Source organism: Heptranchias perlo, chromosome 4, assembly GCF_035084215.1.
Source record: "Heptranchias perlo isolate sHepPer1 chromosome 4, sHepPer1.hap1, whole genome shotgun sequence".
In the NCBI taxonomy this organism is placed as follows: Eukaryota; Metazoa; Chordata; class Chondrichthyes; order Hexanchiformes; family Hexanchidae; genus Heptranchias; species Heptranchias perlo.
Window position 1 is genome coordinate 47,419,155 of NC_090328.1, and position 15,679 is coordinate 47,434,833.

The following is a 15,679-nucleotide window of genomic DNA, read 5'->3' on the forward strand; positions in this document are numbered from 1 at the left end:
ACAAAAAAGAAAAGCATGCAAGATGGCCATTAAATGGGATCATAGATAATTGCCCAAAAGTTAAAAAGTGTCTAAAGTTAGGTGATGGGTTGATGACTGTTGCAAGCTTATTAATGACCTTTGATGTGTTGAGGCAAAAAAAAAAGCACACAAGTTGCACAGCAATGATTTGGTCAAAGAAAAAGACCTTGGCATAAATGGCTGTAATATTGCACCATCTGGAGTAGGGACCTAGTGCCTCATCTGACCCTGGTGGGTGTTCCATTTTGCTTTATTTTGTGAACTAACAGAATGCTGTTCCATATGTACATGCTATATAATGTTCAACCAATGATCTCTACTATATCATTTGTCCTCATGATTTGATATTTGAAATTCTTATACTATCTTTTTGTGATCTGTTCGTCAATTATGTGCAACCTGATGTCAATTAAACAATTTCCCTCCCTCCCTCCTGCTTCAACAGCTAAAAAGGAATAAATTACAAGGACAGGTTGCCTAGACTATGCCTGTATTCCCTTGAGTATAGAAGATTAAGGGGTGATCTATTGAGGTGTTTAAGATGATTAAAGGATTTGATAGTGGAGGAGTCCAAAAAAAGGGGGGGCATAACCTTTAAAATTAGAGCTAGGCCATTCAGGGGTGAAGTCAGGAAGCACTTCTTCACACTCAGCCTATGCAGAGATCAAACACATCTCTGCAGTTGGGTGACAGGATGTGCAGAAAAGGATCCTTCATGACACTAACAAATGTTTGAGGAATACGTCAAACAAATTATGTTAATGCTGTCCCTTCTGTCTATACACAGTTCTGGAGCCCACAGAAAAGCCACTTGGCCACATATGTCAGAAAAACGAAGAATGAACCTGCATTTATTTTTTAAATTCGTTCATGGGATGTGGTGTCGCTGGCGAGGCCAGCATTTATTGCCCATCCCTAATTTGCTCTTGAGAAGGTGGTGATGAGCCGCCTTCTTGCACCGCTGCAGTCCGTGTGGTGACGGTTCTCCCACAGTGCTGATAGGAAGGGAGTTCTAGGATTTTGACCCAGTGACTATGAAGGAATGGCGATATATTTCCAAGTCTGGATGGTGTGTGACTTGGAGGGGAACGTGCAGGTGGTATTGTTCCCATGTGCCTGCTGCTCATGTCCTTCTAGCTGGCAGAGGTCGCGGGTTTGGGACGTGCTGTCGAAGAAGCATTTCATGACGTCCAGATGTCCCAAAGTGCTTCACAGCCAGTGAAGTTCTTTTGAAGTCACTCTTGTAATGTAGGGAAATATGGCAGCCAATTTGCACACAGTAAGGAACAGGAATGAGAGAAATGATTAGTGATGTTGGTTGAGGGATAAATGTTGGCCAGGACATTAGGAGAACTCATAGGAACAGGAGTAGGTCATTCAGCCCCGAGCCTGTTCTGCCAATCAGTAAAATCATGGCTGATCTTTATCCTAACTTAATTTCCCTGCCGTGGCTCCATATCCCTTGGCTAGCAAAAATCTATCTATCTCTGACTTAAAATTATTAATTGAGCTAGCATCTACTACTTGTAGGAGAGAGTTCCACACTTCTACCACCCTTTTGTGTGAAGAAGTGTTTCCTAACTTCTTTCCTGAATGCCCTGGCTCTGATTTTAAGGTTATATCCCCTTGTCCTAGACTCTTCCACCAGTGGGAAAGTTTTTTCTCTCTACCCTATCAATTCCTTTCAAAATCCTAAAAAACCTAGTTTATGTAATCTCTCCCAATAATTTAACCATTGGAGCCCTGATGACATTCTGGTGAATCTGTGCTCTCCTCCTCTTCCGATCTATTGATCTATCGCAAGCTGTAGCACAACCTCCTCCCCTGTATATTCTAGCCCTCTAGTCCTAAAGGCTAACATTCCAATAGCCTGTTCGATGTGTACCTGGTCTGTGTATATCGACCCCTAAATCTCTGAGCCTCCACTGTTCCTAGCTTTTCCCCATTTTAAAATAAAAATGCTCGAGTTTATCCTTTAGTCCAAAATGGATGACCTCACACGTGCATGCGTTGAAATCCAACTGCCACAGTTTTGCCGACTCACTTCATAGCGTCAGTGTCTCTTAATTTTATGCTCCCGTCTGCACTATTTACTATGCCACCAATCTTTGTACTATCGGCAAGCTTGGATATATGGTTCGCTAAGTCATTAATAAATATAATGAACAGTTGAGGCCCCAGCACAGATCCTTGTGGAACGCCACTAGTCACTTCCTTCCAATTACAGTACATCCCATTATCCCTACTGTCTTCTACCGCCTAACCGATTTCCTAACTAGGTTGATAATTTGCCTTCGATTCCATTAGCTTTAATTTTACCTCGCTGTCTCTGATATGGAACCTTGGTGAATGCCTTCTGGAAGTCCATATAAACTACATCCATAGACATTTCCCTGTATACTACTTCAGTTACTTCCTCAAAAAATTCAATTAGGTTTGCTCTAATTTCTCAAATAGCCAAAATTTTATAAAACATTTACTGATGTCTGGAAAATTGTCCCAATTTGTTTGTTTGAATCTGGTTTGAAGGGGCAAGTTGTATTGGTCAAAACTGCGGCACTAGTGCCAATTAAAAGGAGTAGAAAGAATAAGTAGCATTTTCCAGATGAATAGACAAATATGCTGTGACATGAGAACAGTTGTGTTCCTGGCGAAGATGCCCATTGTTTTTTCTGGAACCTGGAAAGATTTCTGTTCTAGCCACAGTAAAAGTAGAAGGTTTATTTGCTAAAATGATTTTGTTTTTTTAAGATTTAGTGCATGCATAGGTCACCTCCAATGCATTGTCATTTCATCATGCATTATGAGTGGACTTTCTGATTTGTGTTTTATTCCAGAATTCAGCTTACAAAATGGGCATGCTTTTTTCATTCAAAACTACATTTTTCATTATTGTGGGGGGGGGGGGGGGGGTGGAGGAGAAGAGAGAATCAAGTTTAGTTGAAAAATCACAGGAAGTCACATACCCAGTGCGCTTCATGTGACTGTAAGGAATGAACGGAATCATTGGCAATCTATCATTTGCAAACAGAGGGTCATATTGTGTGCAGTGTGATATCAGTTGTCATATGTGAATCGGATTCATTATCAGCTTAAACATTAAAATCAAGGATGTGCTGTCTGAAACCAAACCAGCTACAGCCAGATGTGTGCGCCACTGGACCACATGCATCACACTGCTGGTTTTATTTGTGCTACTGTGTAGTTCAGGAATGAAGAGATGTTGGATTTTGGCACCAAATTTGGAGCAGGCATCAATGCAAAGGGAAAACTTCTGCTCAGCTATATTTATGGATCTGCATTTGAAGCTTTTTCAAATCTTTACTGATTTTGTTTGGCCACAGTTATGCTGTTACAGATCTGAGACCGGTATCCACCGTTGGCAGTCCCTTGATATATTGCTGAGTTATTTTAAAAACCCTTTTTCAAGAAGCCAATTATTACTTACAAATTCAAACAGGAAAAAAATCAGTTAATGATCAAAGTCTAAACTTTAAAAAAAAAGTTTTTGTGAAAGACAAATCATATACTGGTTTACGAATTGATACAATAGTATGATATAATATTACTGTGGTGTTTGCAGGAGGGTACATTGATGGCATAGTTTGCATGTTTCAAAATTGTGGATGCCATGGTGGAGGAGACAACACACATAATACAGCTGGACAAGGGGACCTGGGCTATCCTTCTGAATGTGTTGTTGGATTGGGTCACACTCTTTCATGGGAGAGAGCTGGGAGCTTTTGGTGGTGCGTTCCTGTTGACTATCTGGCACCAGCTTGTTTCCCCTTTCCCACGTTATTTGTAAGAAGTGACCTGTGTGGGCCCCCGGGGAAGGGTCTGAGACTGCTTGGTACTTTTTTGGTTCTAGTTGGAGACTGCCAACTGTCCCACAGGTACTTAATCCACATGATTCTGATTAGATAGGAAGTTGTCAAAATAGGGGCAGGGAATACATCTTCTCAAGCCCCAAGCAGTGAGTTTTGCTAATTTGTGCATCTCAAGTGGATTTTGCACCTCCTGGAGGCAGACCTAGTAGACAAGTAAATGGTTCTGTGGGCATATCACTGCTGGTCTTAGTCTTTGTGGCATCCCAGAGCACAGCCCATAATGATTGGATCGGGGGGCAGGACAAAAATGTGTGCTTTAGCATGTCAGTCTGGCCTTGTCCTCGCCAGCATTAATATGCCAAGGAAGGGCAGAATCTTGCATGGAGTGTGGTTATGTTCAGCTTATTTTACTGTAAATGATTTTGGGATGGTTTATTTGATGGCCTAGGTCTTGCTCCCATTCTGTGAATTCTGTCAGTGTGGAGGTTACAAGGCAGGGGTGTGTTTATGGGTATCTTGGGGATTGAGTGTGTGCAGTTCTAGAGCAGAGATATTCATACTGGGGTTCCTCAGGCACTAGAAGTCTGAAGTCATCTACATCTGTTTTTCTCTAATCGTTGACTAAATGGCACAATTTTCTGTTACTTTTTACTAATATGTTTTCTGCAATTATTGCTCTGTTTTCCTTTTTTGGGTAATTCATGTTGTCTTCCAGAAGTTAGGACAAGTCCCTGGGAGCATGTCAATATTTGTAAGGGCTTCTCCACACGACTTTGAAAGCCACTGCTCTGATGGGGTGGGTTTTTAATCATTCATGGGGTGTGGGTGTCACTGGCAAGGCCAGCATTTATGGCCCATCCCTAATTGCCGTTGAGGTGGTGGTGAGCAGCTGCCTTGAACCGCTGCAGTCAGTGTGGCGAAGGTATTCCCACAATGCTGTTAGATAGGGAGTTCCAGGATTTTGACCTAGTGATGATGAAGGAACGGCGATATATTTCCAAGTCGAGATGGTGTGTAACTTGGAGGGGAACGCGCAGGTGGTGGTCCCACGTGCCTGCTGCCCTTGTCCTTCTGGTAGAGGTCGCAGGTTTGGGAGGTGCTGTCGAAGAAGCCTTGGTGAGTTGCTGTAGTGTATCTTGTGGATGGTGTACACTGCAGCCACGGTGGAGGGAGTAAATGTTTAAGGTGGTGGATGGGGTACCAATCAAGCGGGCTGCTTTGTCTGGATGGTATTGAGCTTCTTGAGTAGTGTTGGAGCTGCACTCACCCAGGCAAGTGGAGAGTATTCCATCACACTCCTAACTTGTGCCTTTATAAATGGTGGAAAGGCTTAGGTGAGTCACTTACCGCAGAATACTCTGCGTCTGACCTGCTCTTGTTGCCACAGTATTTATGTGGCTGGTCCAGTTAAGTTTCTGGTCAATGATGACCTCCAGGATGTTGATGGTGGGGGATTTGCCAATGGTAATTCCATTGAATGTCAAGGGGAGGTTGTTAAGACTCTCTTGTTGGAGATGGTCGTTGTCTGGCGCAAATGTTACTTGCCACTTAACAGCCCAAGCCTGGATGTTGTCCAGGCCTTGCTGCATGCGGGCTCGGACACCTTCATTATCTGAGGGCCTGTGAATGGAACTGAACACTGTGCAAACATCCCTATTTCTGACCTTATGATGGAGGGAAGGTCATTGAAGCAGCTGAAGATAGTTGGGCCTAGGACACTGCCCTGAGGAACTCCTGCAGCAATGTCCTGGGGCTGAGATGATTGGCCTCCAACAACCACTACCATCAAGGAATCCCACACTTCACCTGACGAAGGAGAAAGCCTCCGAAAGCTTGTGATTTTCAAATAAAACTGTTGGACTATAACCTGGTGTTGTAAGATTCCTTACATTTTTCAACCCCAGTCCATCACCGGCATCTCCACATCACATCTTCCTTTGTGCTAGGTATGACTCCAGCCACTGGAGAGTTTTCCCCCTGATTCCCATTGACTTCAATTTTACTAGGCCTCCTTGGTGCCACACTCGGTCAAATGCTGCCTTGATGTCAAGGGCAGTCACTCTCACCTCACCTCTGGAATTCAGCTCTTTTGTCCATGTTTGAACCAAGGCCATAATGTGGTCCTGGTGGCACCCAAACTGAGCAACAGTGAGTAAATGCTGCTTGATAGCACAGTCGATGACTCTTTCCATCACTTTGCTGATGATTGAGAGTAGACTGATGGGGCGGTAATTGGCCGGATTGGATTTGTCCTGCTTTTTGTGGACAGGACATACCTGGGCAACTTTCCACATTGTCAGGTAGATGCCAGTGTTGTAGCTGTACTGGAACAGCTTGGCTAGAGGCGCAGCTAGTTCTGGAGCACAAGTCTTCAGTACAGCCAGGATGTTTTCAGGGCCAATAGCCGTTGCTGTATCCAGTGCATTTAACGGTTTCTTGATATCATGTGGATTGAATCAAGTTGGCTGAAGACTGGCTTCTGTGATAGCAGAGTCTTTGAGATCCCCACCATGTTCTTACAAAACATTGCTAGCTTCTGGAAGTAGTGCTTGCTTTGGAGGTACTCTAACACCAACTGCTGAATGGCACAGAAGTTCTTTGCTGAAAGGACAAGGTGCTACCCTTATGAAGAAACTGTTCGAGCCTAGTGCCAGTCTTTTATTTCCTAGGCTCAATTATTTTCTCCCTAGACTCTGAATACACTTGTAGCTAATGTACTTAGAACTCTCCCCAATCAAAGAACAACTGACAGACTCAACAGGATTATCAATTGAAAAGTGGCCTCTTTCCAGATCAATAGCATTAGTACAAAAATGGGGTGCTTCTTTGGTCCCTCTGGCCTCCTGCCAGGATTACGAACGGTCAGACAGGAGTAGTTTGGGAAGCTTTCTGACTAAGTGCACTAACAACAGAACTCTGCTCGTGCAAACTCCAATACTCTCTTGGTATTAACTTTTAATGTTAGGAGAGCAGGCAGGAACATCTGCTCTTTCCGAATATTAAGAAGACTTGACCATGGTTGAAAAGTTCCCATGTGACCCAAGGCATATATGCACTTTTCAAAATGCCGCTTCGCCCCGGGCTGGATAAATGCTTTTGCTTATGTGAGCTCGTCCTGCCTTTTGGAAGACAACCTGACTGCTGTTTAGGAACAAAATCTGGAACCTGGCAGGCAATTTATTTTGCGATTTGTAGTAGTGCACACCTGTTGATGCAAATCAGGCATTATAACATGTACTACTTTCTCTGATCTTCCTAAATCACACACATGTAGTCCCAGCCAAAAAGTAAATAATTTGCTTGTCCAAGCCTTTGCTAACATAAGTTACCATGTTAGCAAAGGCTACAACAGAAGATCTACAAAAGCAGCCCAGGGTGATTGACCCTTTTTTCTCCTTTTCCTCATGGGGCAACATCTAGCCTATGCTTAGTGCCACCCCTGCTAGAGTGGGCTGAGGTTGACCAGGGGATTTAATTCAACACAGACAAGATATTAAATTCATGTAATACACAAACACCTGTAAAATGTACTGCATAGTATAGTGAGCAACTGGTGATCAAAATGATTCTTTGTGACCAATAATCAAATGGTGATGTTATACAACTTGGGTAGTGAAATTCCACATTTTTTAAAAAGGCAATTTTTTTTCTCTTATATAATTTCATTCATGAAAATCACACATTCCATAGCTGCATGCATCTGCAATCTTGATGGATCATTAATATCGTGGATTTTTTTATGGAGAAATTTCACCCCTTTTAGTCAGCTGTTGCATACTTTTTGTTCAATGTTCCCCCACTCACTTTTTATATTTGGTTTGTACCATGCTGAAGCATGTAGCCAGAATTTTGATCTGTTCATTGATTTTGAGGATGGTTGCTTCAGTGCTAGACTGGTACTAGGGTTTTTTGATGGCTGCTTCTGATGAGCTATTGCAATTTTACAGTGTAGTTCCAAGTAGCCCTGGATCTATTGAGTTCAAGAAGTAGTATTCAAAGTTCCACATCCCAGAAACTCAAGTTTTTGTTTGTGCATCTTTGCGATATCAACCCCATTTGAGTTCTTTAGGGGATAAGAAGGAATTATTCACTGCCAGACTGAACCAATCCACTGTGCAGTTTGAGATCCCTTTTTTTTCCCACCACCATCTACAATTCTCAAGTTAGGAATGTGATGGAATGCTCATCACATGTCTGGCAGAATTGGCATTGGTGGACAATGTATAAGTGACTGGTTGGAACTTAAAATAATTCCAAATATCAATTTTGTTACAGAATCATAGGTTACAGTGCGGAAGGAGTCCATTCGGCCCATCGAGTCCGTGCCGGCTCAATGCAAGAGCAGTCCAGCTGGTCCCACTTCCCTGCCCTATCCTCGTAGCCCTACAAATGTTTTCCTTTCAAGTACTTACCCAGTTCCCTTTTGAAAGCCACAATTAAATCTGCTTCCACCACCCACTTTGGCAGTGCATTCCAGATCCTAACCACTCACTTTTTAAAAAAGTTTTTCCTCATGTCACCTTTTTGGTTCTTTTGCCAATCACCTTAAATCTATGTCTTTTGGTTCTTGACCCTTCCGCCAATGGGAATAGTTTCTCTCTATCTATCTACTCTTGTCTAGTCCCTTCATGATTTTGAATACCTCTATCAAATCTCCTCGCAACCTTCTCCGTTCCAAGGAGAACAACCCCAGCTTCTCTAGTCTATCCACGTAACTGAAGTCCCTCATTCCTGGAATCATTCCAGTAAATCGCTTCTGCATCCCCTCCTAAGGCCGCCTTCACATCTTTCCTAAAATGTGGTGCCCAGAACTGGACAATACTCCCAGTTGTGGCCGAACTAGTGTTTTATAGAGGTTCATCATGACTTCTTTACTTTTTGTACTCTATGCCTCTGTTTATAAAGCCCAGGATCCCATATGCTTTTTTAACTACTTTCTCAACCTGCCCTGCTACCTTCAACGATTTGTGTACATATACCCCCAGATCTCTCTGATCCTGTACTCCTTTTAGAATTGTGCCCTTTAGTTTATATTGCCTCTCCTCATTCTTCCTACTGAAATGTATCACCTTGCATTTTTCTGTGATAAATTTCACCTGCCACGTGTCCGCCCATGCCACCAGTCTGTCTATCCTCTTGATGTCGATCACTATCCTCCTCACTGTTTGTTTACTACCCTTCCAAGTTTTGTCATCTGCAAATTTGGAAATTGTGCCCTGTATATGCAAGTCGAAGTCACTGATCTATATCAAGAAAAGTAGTGGTACCAGATGTGACCCCTGGAGAACACCACTCTGCACCTCCCTCCAGTCTGAAACAACCGTTCACCACTACTGTTAGCCAATTTTGTGTCCATGCTGCCATTGCCCCCTTTATTCCATGGGCTTCAATCTTGATGACAAGCCTATTATGCAGCACTTTATCAAACTCCTTTTGAAAATCCATATACACCACATTAACTGCATTGCCCTCATCGACCCTCTCTGTTATCTCATCAAAAAACTCAATCAAGTTAGTTTAAAACACGATTTGCCTCTAATAAATCCTGCTGGCTTTTCCTAATCAATCCACATTCGTCCAAGTGACTGTTAATTCTAACCTGGATTATCGTTTCTAAAAGTTGCCCCACTATCAGAGGTTAAACTGATTGGCCTATAGTTGCTGGATTTATCCTTACACCCTTTTTTGAACAAGGATGTAACATTTGCAATTCTCCAGTCCTCTGGCACCACCCCTGTATCTAAGGATGTTTGGAAGATTATGGCCAGTACCTCCGCAATTTCTACCCTACTTCCCTCAGTAACCTAGGATGCATTCCATCCGGACCGGGTGACTTATCTATTTTAAGTACAGCTAGCCTTTCTAGTACCTCCTTCATCAATTTTTAGTCCATCCAGTATCTCAACTTTTATTTTACATTTTTTTTGAATGCAGTAACTCTGGAAAAAGATAACCTTTTTAATAAAAGACAGATGATGGATGCTGTAAAAGGAGAGAGACCTATTTCTGGGCATTTTAGAAGCTTTTAATAAATTGTACCTTAATTTTTTTAAACAATGCTGCCTTCCTTTAACTTTCTTCTATCCACTGATGTCAGAATTTTGGTATGTTGACGGTTTTTGCTAAAACTGCAGGTATCATCTGAATTTGTTTAGACATGTCTAGAAGATTTTGCACTGGCTTGTTGACTATTTAGAAAATGTGGTTTCACATTGCTAAGTAATACTGTACCTGCTGTGATTAAACTTTTAACAGGAAAAGGCAGGTCAAACTATTAAGACTTCAGTACTGTATAACGTTAATTGATCAGTCTGTATTCTTGTCTGTGGTGACACTTGTAGAGCATGTCCATTTGACATATTGATTTTATATTTATACACCACATGATTGAGTTCATTTTGTGCATTGTGTTCAGATTTGTGAAGAATATCAGCACTTCTATTGTGTAGAAGATGTATCTTGGCTTCTAAGCTTCACCTGATGGATTAATAGATTTTCACTACTTTATTGTGGTATTACACCATATTCTCACCAGGAAGATTCAGGCTTTATCCCTGATCAGTGCTGAGTTAGCACTGACTGAGGTTAAATCTAGAACTTTCCTGGTTTCAGCACGGTAACAGCGGTGGCACTACAGTTGATCTCTGTATTCAGGTAAGGAGATGAGGAATGAGACACAGATGTGCTCTACTCGCCTCCAGTAACACCTGCTGAAGTATGTGTGCATGTAGTGAGAACATGATCTGGTTTGGCTGTGGTGACCTTCTCAGTTAGGTAGCCTATTGTTAGCTAAAGGTGAATAATGACTACTTGAACCTGATACTTGAGTGCTGACACTATGGAGCCTTACACTTCACCTTCAAGAGGGGAGGGAGTGGGTGGAAAGAGGGGAAAGAAAATTGTTAAGGTGGGATTTATTTCCATTTTTGAGATTTTAATTTTAGTACAGTTGCTTGTGTTCCATGGAGTAGAACCAACATGGTTCAGTGCTATAGTCCAAACATTGTGGCCCTGAGAGTCCTGGAATTGCACAAGGCTCCAGAATTGTACAATCATTTTCAACCCTGTCAAACCTTGTGCTCTTTATAGACTTACAAAAATTGAAATTGTATTAACACTTATTATTTCATCCAAAATAGTATGACTGCTCCATTGATTTTTGGACTGACTACGATAGTCTCCAAATGCACCTTTCTTCTCCCCTGCCCCCAGTCCAATTTACTCCCATCTCTTCTGAACATTTGGCTCTTGCTGTTTAGGGTGCCCCTAATACAATTTCATATCTGAATCATGAATTTGGTATAGTGGGTAATTGTTTTGAAGAACTGGCCTCTAATATAGAGGGTACTAATTGAATGAGGTATGCTCAGTATCCAATATTCATTTTATAGTTTGATGGAAACCGACTATCAACAGTGGAAAATCTGGCCTTGAGTCTGCTGGAGGTGATTAGTGTAGTGCCAGAGTGTGTAAAACATGCTGAATATATTTGAATCTATTTTTTGTCTTTCAGAGAGGGCCCAGTTGCCCAGAAACATGATTGAAAACAGTATGTTTGAAGAAGAGCCTGATGTCATTGATTTGGCCAAGGAACCGCGCCTTCATCCTCTGGAACCTGATGATGTTGAATACGAGCCACGTAGTTCACGGTTGCTGGTACGTGGCTTGGGAGAACATGACCTGGAGGATGATGAAGATGACTATGAATCATCTGCGAGGTTGCTAGGCATGTCATTCATGAACAGGAGTTCCAATCACCGCAATAACATGTCAGGGGTTTATAACAGGGAAGCATCAGGAGGACCATGCTCAGTACCTTCTGCTCGGACTGTACTTGTTGGAGCATTTGTTGTGGTAATTATACTCTCTATAGCTATGGTAGTCTACTTTCTGCCAAAATGTACCTTCACCAAAGAAGGCTGCCATAAAAAGAACACAACTTTAATGCTCATATATCCCTTGACAACCAATGGTCAGGTATTTCCTTGGCCAAAGATGCGATTGCCTAATGCTGTTGTACCAGTGCATTATGAAATTGCTTTGCATCCCAACCTCACCACCATGAATTTCACAGGCTTTGTACAGATAAGCCTCCTAATCAAGGAGGATACTAACAACATCACCCTCCACAGCTTGGGTCTCAAAATCACCAAGGCAACCCTTACTCCAGAAGCAACCAGTCAGCCAAAAGATGTCAAGGTTTTGGAGTATCCACCACATCAGCAAATTGCAATTAAGGTTAATCCAATATTGCTAAAAGGAGAAAAATACATTCTGAATCTGGAATATTCAGCAAACCTGTCTGATGGTTTATCTGGATTTTACAAAAGCAGTTATCAAGATAAAAACAAAACAAGGTAAACCAATTCCTGTATCTTTAACAATGTAATTATTATTTCCTGATAGGTTGCTTTTTGTATATTGTCTTTAAAGGCACTTGAAGGAAATAAGCCAGCTCACTTGTGTTTGATTTAGACTGTAGTGCACTGTTGTCTTACAGTACAGCTGTTTGTACCACCTTATTGACTCACCTATTGGCACATCTGTTGCTTTTCTCAAAGTATGCCAATCAGTATTAGCAATGTGCCTAGTGGCTCCAAAAACTGGCAGTTTGCAGTATAGATGTGAATTCAATAAATCTGGTCATTTGTGAGGTAGCACTAGTAAACTTGGCCATACAAGCTGCAAGATTGTCATTAAAAACCCAAGTGGTTCCTTCAGAAAAGGAAATCTGCCTCCCCGACCCAGTCTGGCTTACACATTACATTACCAGTCCTAGTCCACATTACATAGTTGATTTGTAGTACCCTCTGAAGTGACCTAGCAAGAGACGGGCAATAAGTGTGGCCTTGTCAGCATTATCCAACAAAATTTTTTTTTCTGAAAAAGACTGAAAATATGACGACCACCACCTCCTTTACCTCTTCTCTCCATTCTGTGAAAGGTTCACAACCCCAACATCGCATTGTTCTTCCAATGTGATTTGGCCACAGCGTGAGCAGAAGCTGAAAAAACTTTATTTTGATTTTTCTTTAAGAAGCTCTTGTGTACAATAATAATTCTTTTAAAGTTTTTTGTTTTTCTCAAACTTTGTTCACTGACAAAAGATTGCAAACTGGCTGCAGGAGGGAGAGAACTGTTTAGGTGAGGTGGTGGTCATGTTTGGTGCACAGGTTTTGGTAATCAGTCTTGTGTACCTGCTTAGCAGCCAGTGGAATTGGAATTGTTTTGGGATTGAGTCTTGTGTCTGAGCTGAGCTTCGAACAATTCTGAATTCAGTTCGGTCACATCATTTTCCAGAAGAATGTTAAAAATAAGGAAATCTGAGCTTGTGTGGGCTTTGTTATAATATTTCTCATCTAACTTAATATTGAGTCAGAATTCAAACAAAATGAAAATATCTTCTGAGTTGTAAATGAAATGGGTATGGTCAGCTTTCTTTCAGTTTCTAGTATTCTTACCCTCCAATCTGGGCTGTCTTTAGTGGCCATTGTTCGTTCTGAACTGAGGGGGTGAATGTCAGACCATTTAACTGTATCTTTGCCCTATGTCTATGGTGCCGCACACACATTTTCCAGAAGGCATCTCTGATTAGCAATTAGAGGCAGTTGTAATATTTCAACTATTTTAGTTGGGGTCAGTAAATTCAGCAAGGATCAGACCTGGGGTATTCCTGGTCTGTAGGACTTAGCACCCCCCTTGATGGTGCATTTAACAATGAGCTATATGGAGATATGCTATTTACCTTGCTTTTTTATTTAAAAACAAACAGCATTAGTCTTCAGCCATGACAGGATACCTCGTTGACAAAAGTTTAGTTGAGCATAAATCTTGTTTCTGCCATGTTGCTGACTAGTATGGGCATGCTCCTTCTGGCATTGACTGTTAGTGGTGGTACTGTGGGGAGAATTCCACTCTGACAGCTACTCATTTTGGTGTCTAGCTAATTTTTATGGGAAAGAGGAATTCTGTCCATTGGTTCAATAATCTAGAAAGGATTTTAAATTTCAACTAACTTGTGTTTATATGATCAATGAGTGTGTATTGGGTGTGGAAGAGGAAAAGCATTAAATTAGCTCAATCCTGCTTCCTTGCCTTGTTAAATATTAATCACAAACAAAAAAAACACTAATCCCAGCTTTCACTCAACTTCATTTTGATATTGCATATTTATTCATTATTGAATGTCATCTTCTGCTCTCTCATGATCTGATTTATTTTACATCAAATGAGAAGGCCTCAGTGAATGCGGCAGGCTGCAATGTTATGGGAATTAATCGCAGTTTATTGGACCCTTGTATGAAGAATCTCTGTAATCTTAAATTGCATTCGAGTAGGTTCAGGAATTGTACTAGATCTGTGTAGAAAAAGTATAGTTTGTCTTTTGAAGAAGCTGTGGATCATGTTTTTCTCTTCTTTACAGAATATTGGCAGCCACTCAATTTGAGCCATTTGCTGCACGAAACGCCTTCCCGTGCTTTGATGAACCAGCATTTAAGGCCACGTTTACGATCAAGATAACCAGGGAAGCTGACCACATCTCATTATCCAACATGCAGAAGGTACCTTAAAGAAAAGGTTTTTTTTTTCTTTTAATTATCTTGCCCCAGAAAATAATGTTTTCAAATGCACTTCATCCCTCAATTGATAGCTTATTGTAATTTACTGGGTTGAAGGTTTATAAATCCAGTAAATTGAGATGCAGTTTAACAAAATATACTGCATAACTTTAAAACTTTGCTCCCTATGGGAATATGTACAATGTATCAAAAGCTACAATATAAATGCAAAAATACAATTTTCAGGCTTAACTGCCTTAAACAGTGAATACAAGGACAACAACTTTCATTTATATAGTGCCTTTTAACTTAGAAAAACATCCATAGATGCTTCATAGAAGCATAATCAGACAAAAATTGCACTGACCAAATTAGGAGGGATGACCAAAAGTTTGATCAGAGATGAGTTTTAAGGAGGATCGATGGGAGAGGTTTCGGGAGGGAATTCCAAAGTGTGGGGCCTAGACAGCTGAAGGCATAATCACCAATGATGGGACGAAGGGGGTGGGGGATGTATAAGAGGCCAGAGTCAGAGGAGCACAGAGTTCTTGGAGGGTTGTAGGACTGGAAGAGTTTACAGAAATGGGGAGAAGTGAGGCCATGGAAGGATTGAAACATGTAGATGGGAATTTTAAATTTGCGGTGCTGGGGGACTGGTAATTCATGTAGGTCAGTGAGCAGAACTTGGTGCGGGTTAGGATATGGGTAGTAGAGCTTTTGATGAGCTCATGTTTGTGGAGAGTAGAGGATGGGAGGCTGGCCAGGAGAGCTTCGGAATAGTTGAGCCTGGAGGTGACAAAACATGAAGGTTTCAACAGAAGATGGGGGGGGAGATGAGCGATATTACGGAGGTGGAAGTAGGCAGTCTTTGTGATGGAGAGGATATGGGGTTGGAAGCTCAGCTTGTGGTCAAATAGGATGCTGAGGTAACAAACAGTCAGGTTCAACCTCAGACAATGGCGGGGGAGGGTGATGGAATAGCTGGCAAGGGAACTGTGTTTGTGGGAAGGGGCAAAGACGATAGCTTTGGCATTCCCAATGGTTTAAGTAGAGGAAATTTCTGCTGATCCAGTACTGGATGTCGGACAAGCAGTCTGACAGTATAGAGGCAGTGGAGGGGTCGAGAGTTGGTGGTGAGAGAGCAGGGTGTTGTCAGGGTACATGAGGAACCTGAGGCCCTGTCTTCAGACGTTGCAGTGGGGCAACATGTAGAGTAGGGGGCCAAAGATAGATCCTTGTTGGATTCTGGCGATAACTGTGCGGGTATGG

General features: G+C 41.8%; 1 protein-coding gene across 4 annotated transcripts in view; it reads left to right on the top strand.

Moving 5' to 3' along the window:
* lnpep (leucyl/cystinyl aminopeptidase) overlaps positions 1 to 15,679 on the top strand; it is a 107,484-nt gene that overhangs the window by 18,422 nt on the left and 73,383 nt on the right. For 3 of the 4 annotated variants that reach the window (XM_067982882.1, XM_067982883.1, XM_067982884.1), the window contains exons 2-3: positions 11,365 to 12,208; positions 14,275 to 14,413. In XM_067982882.1, coding sequence (XP_067838983.1) covers positions 11,365 to 12,208; positions 14,275 to 14,413 — 983 coding nt within the window. Of the gene's footprint in view, positions 1 to 234; positions 253 to 11,364; positions 12,209 to 14,274; positions 14,414 to 15,679 lie in introns of those variants that run through there. The other variant, XM_067982885.1, reaches the window with a different exon arrangement.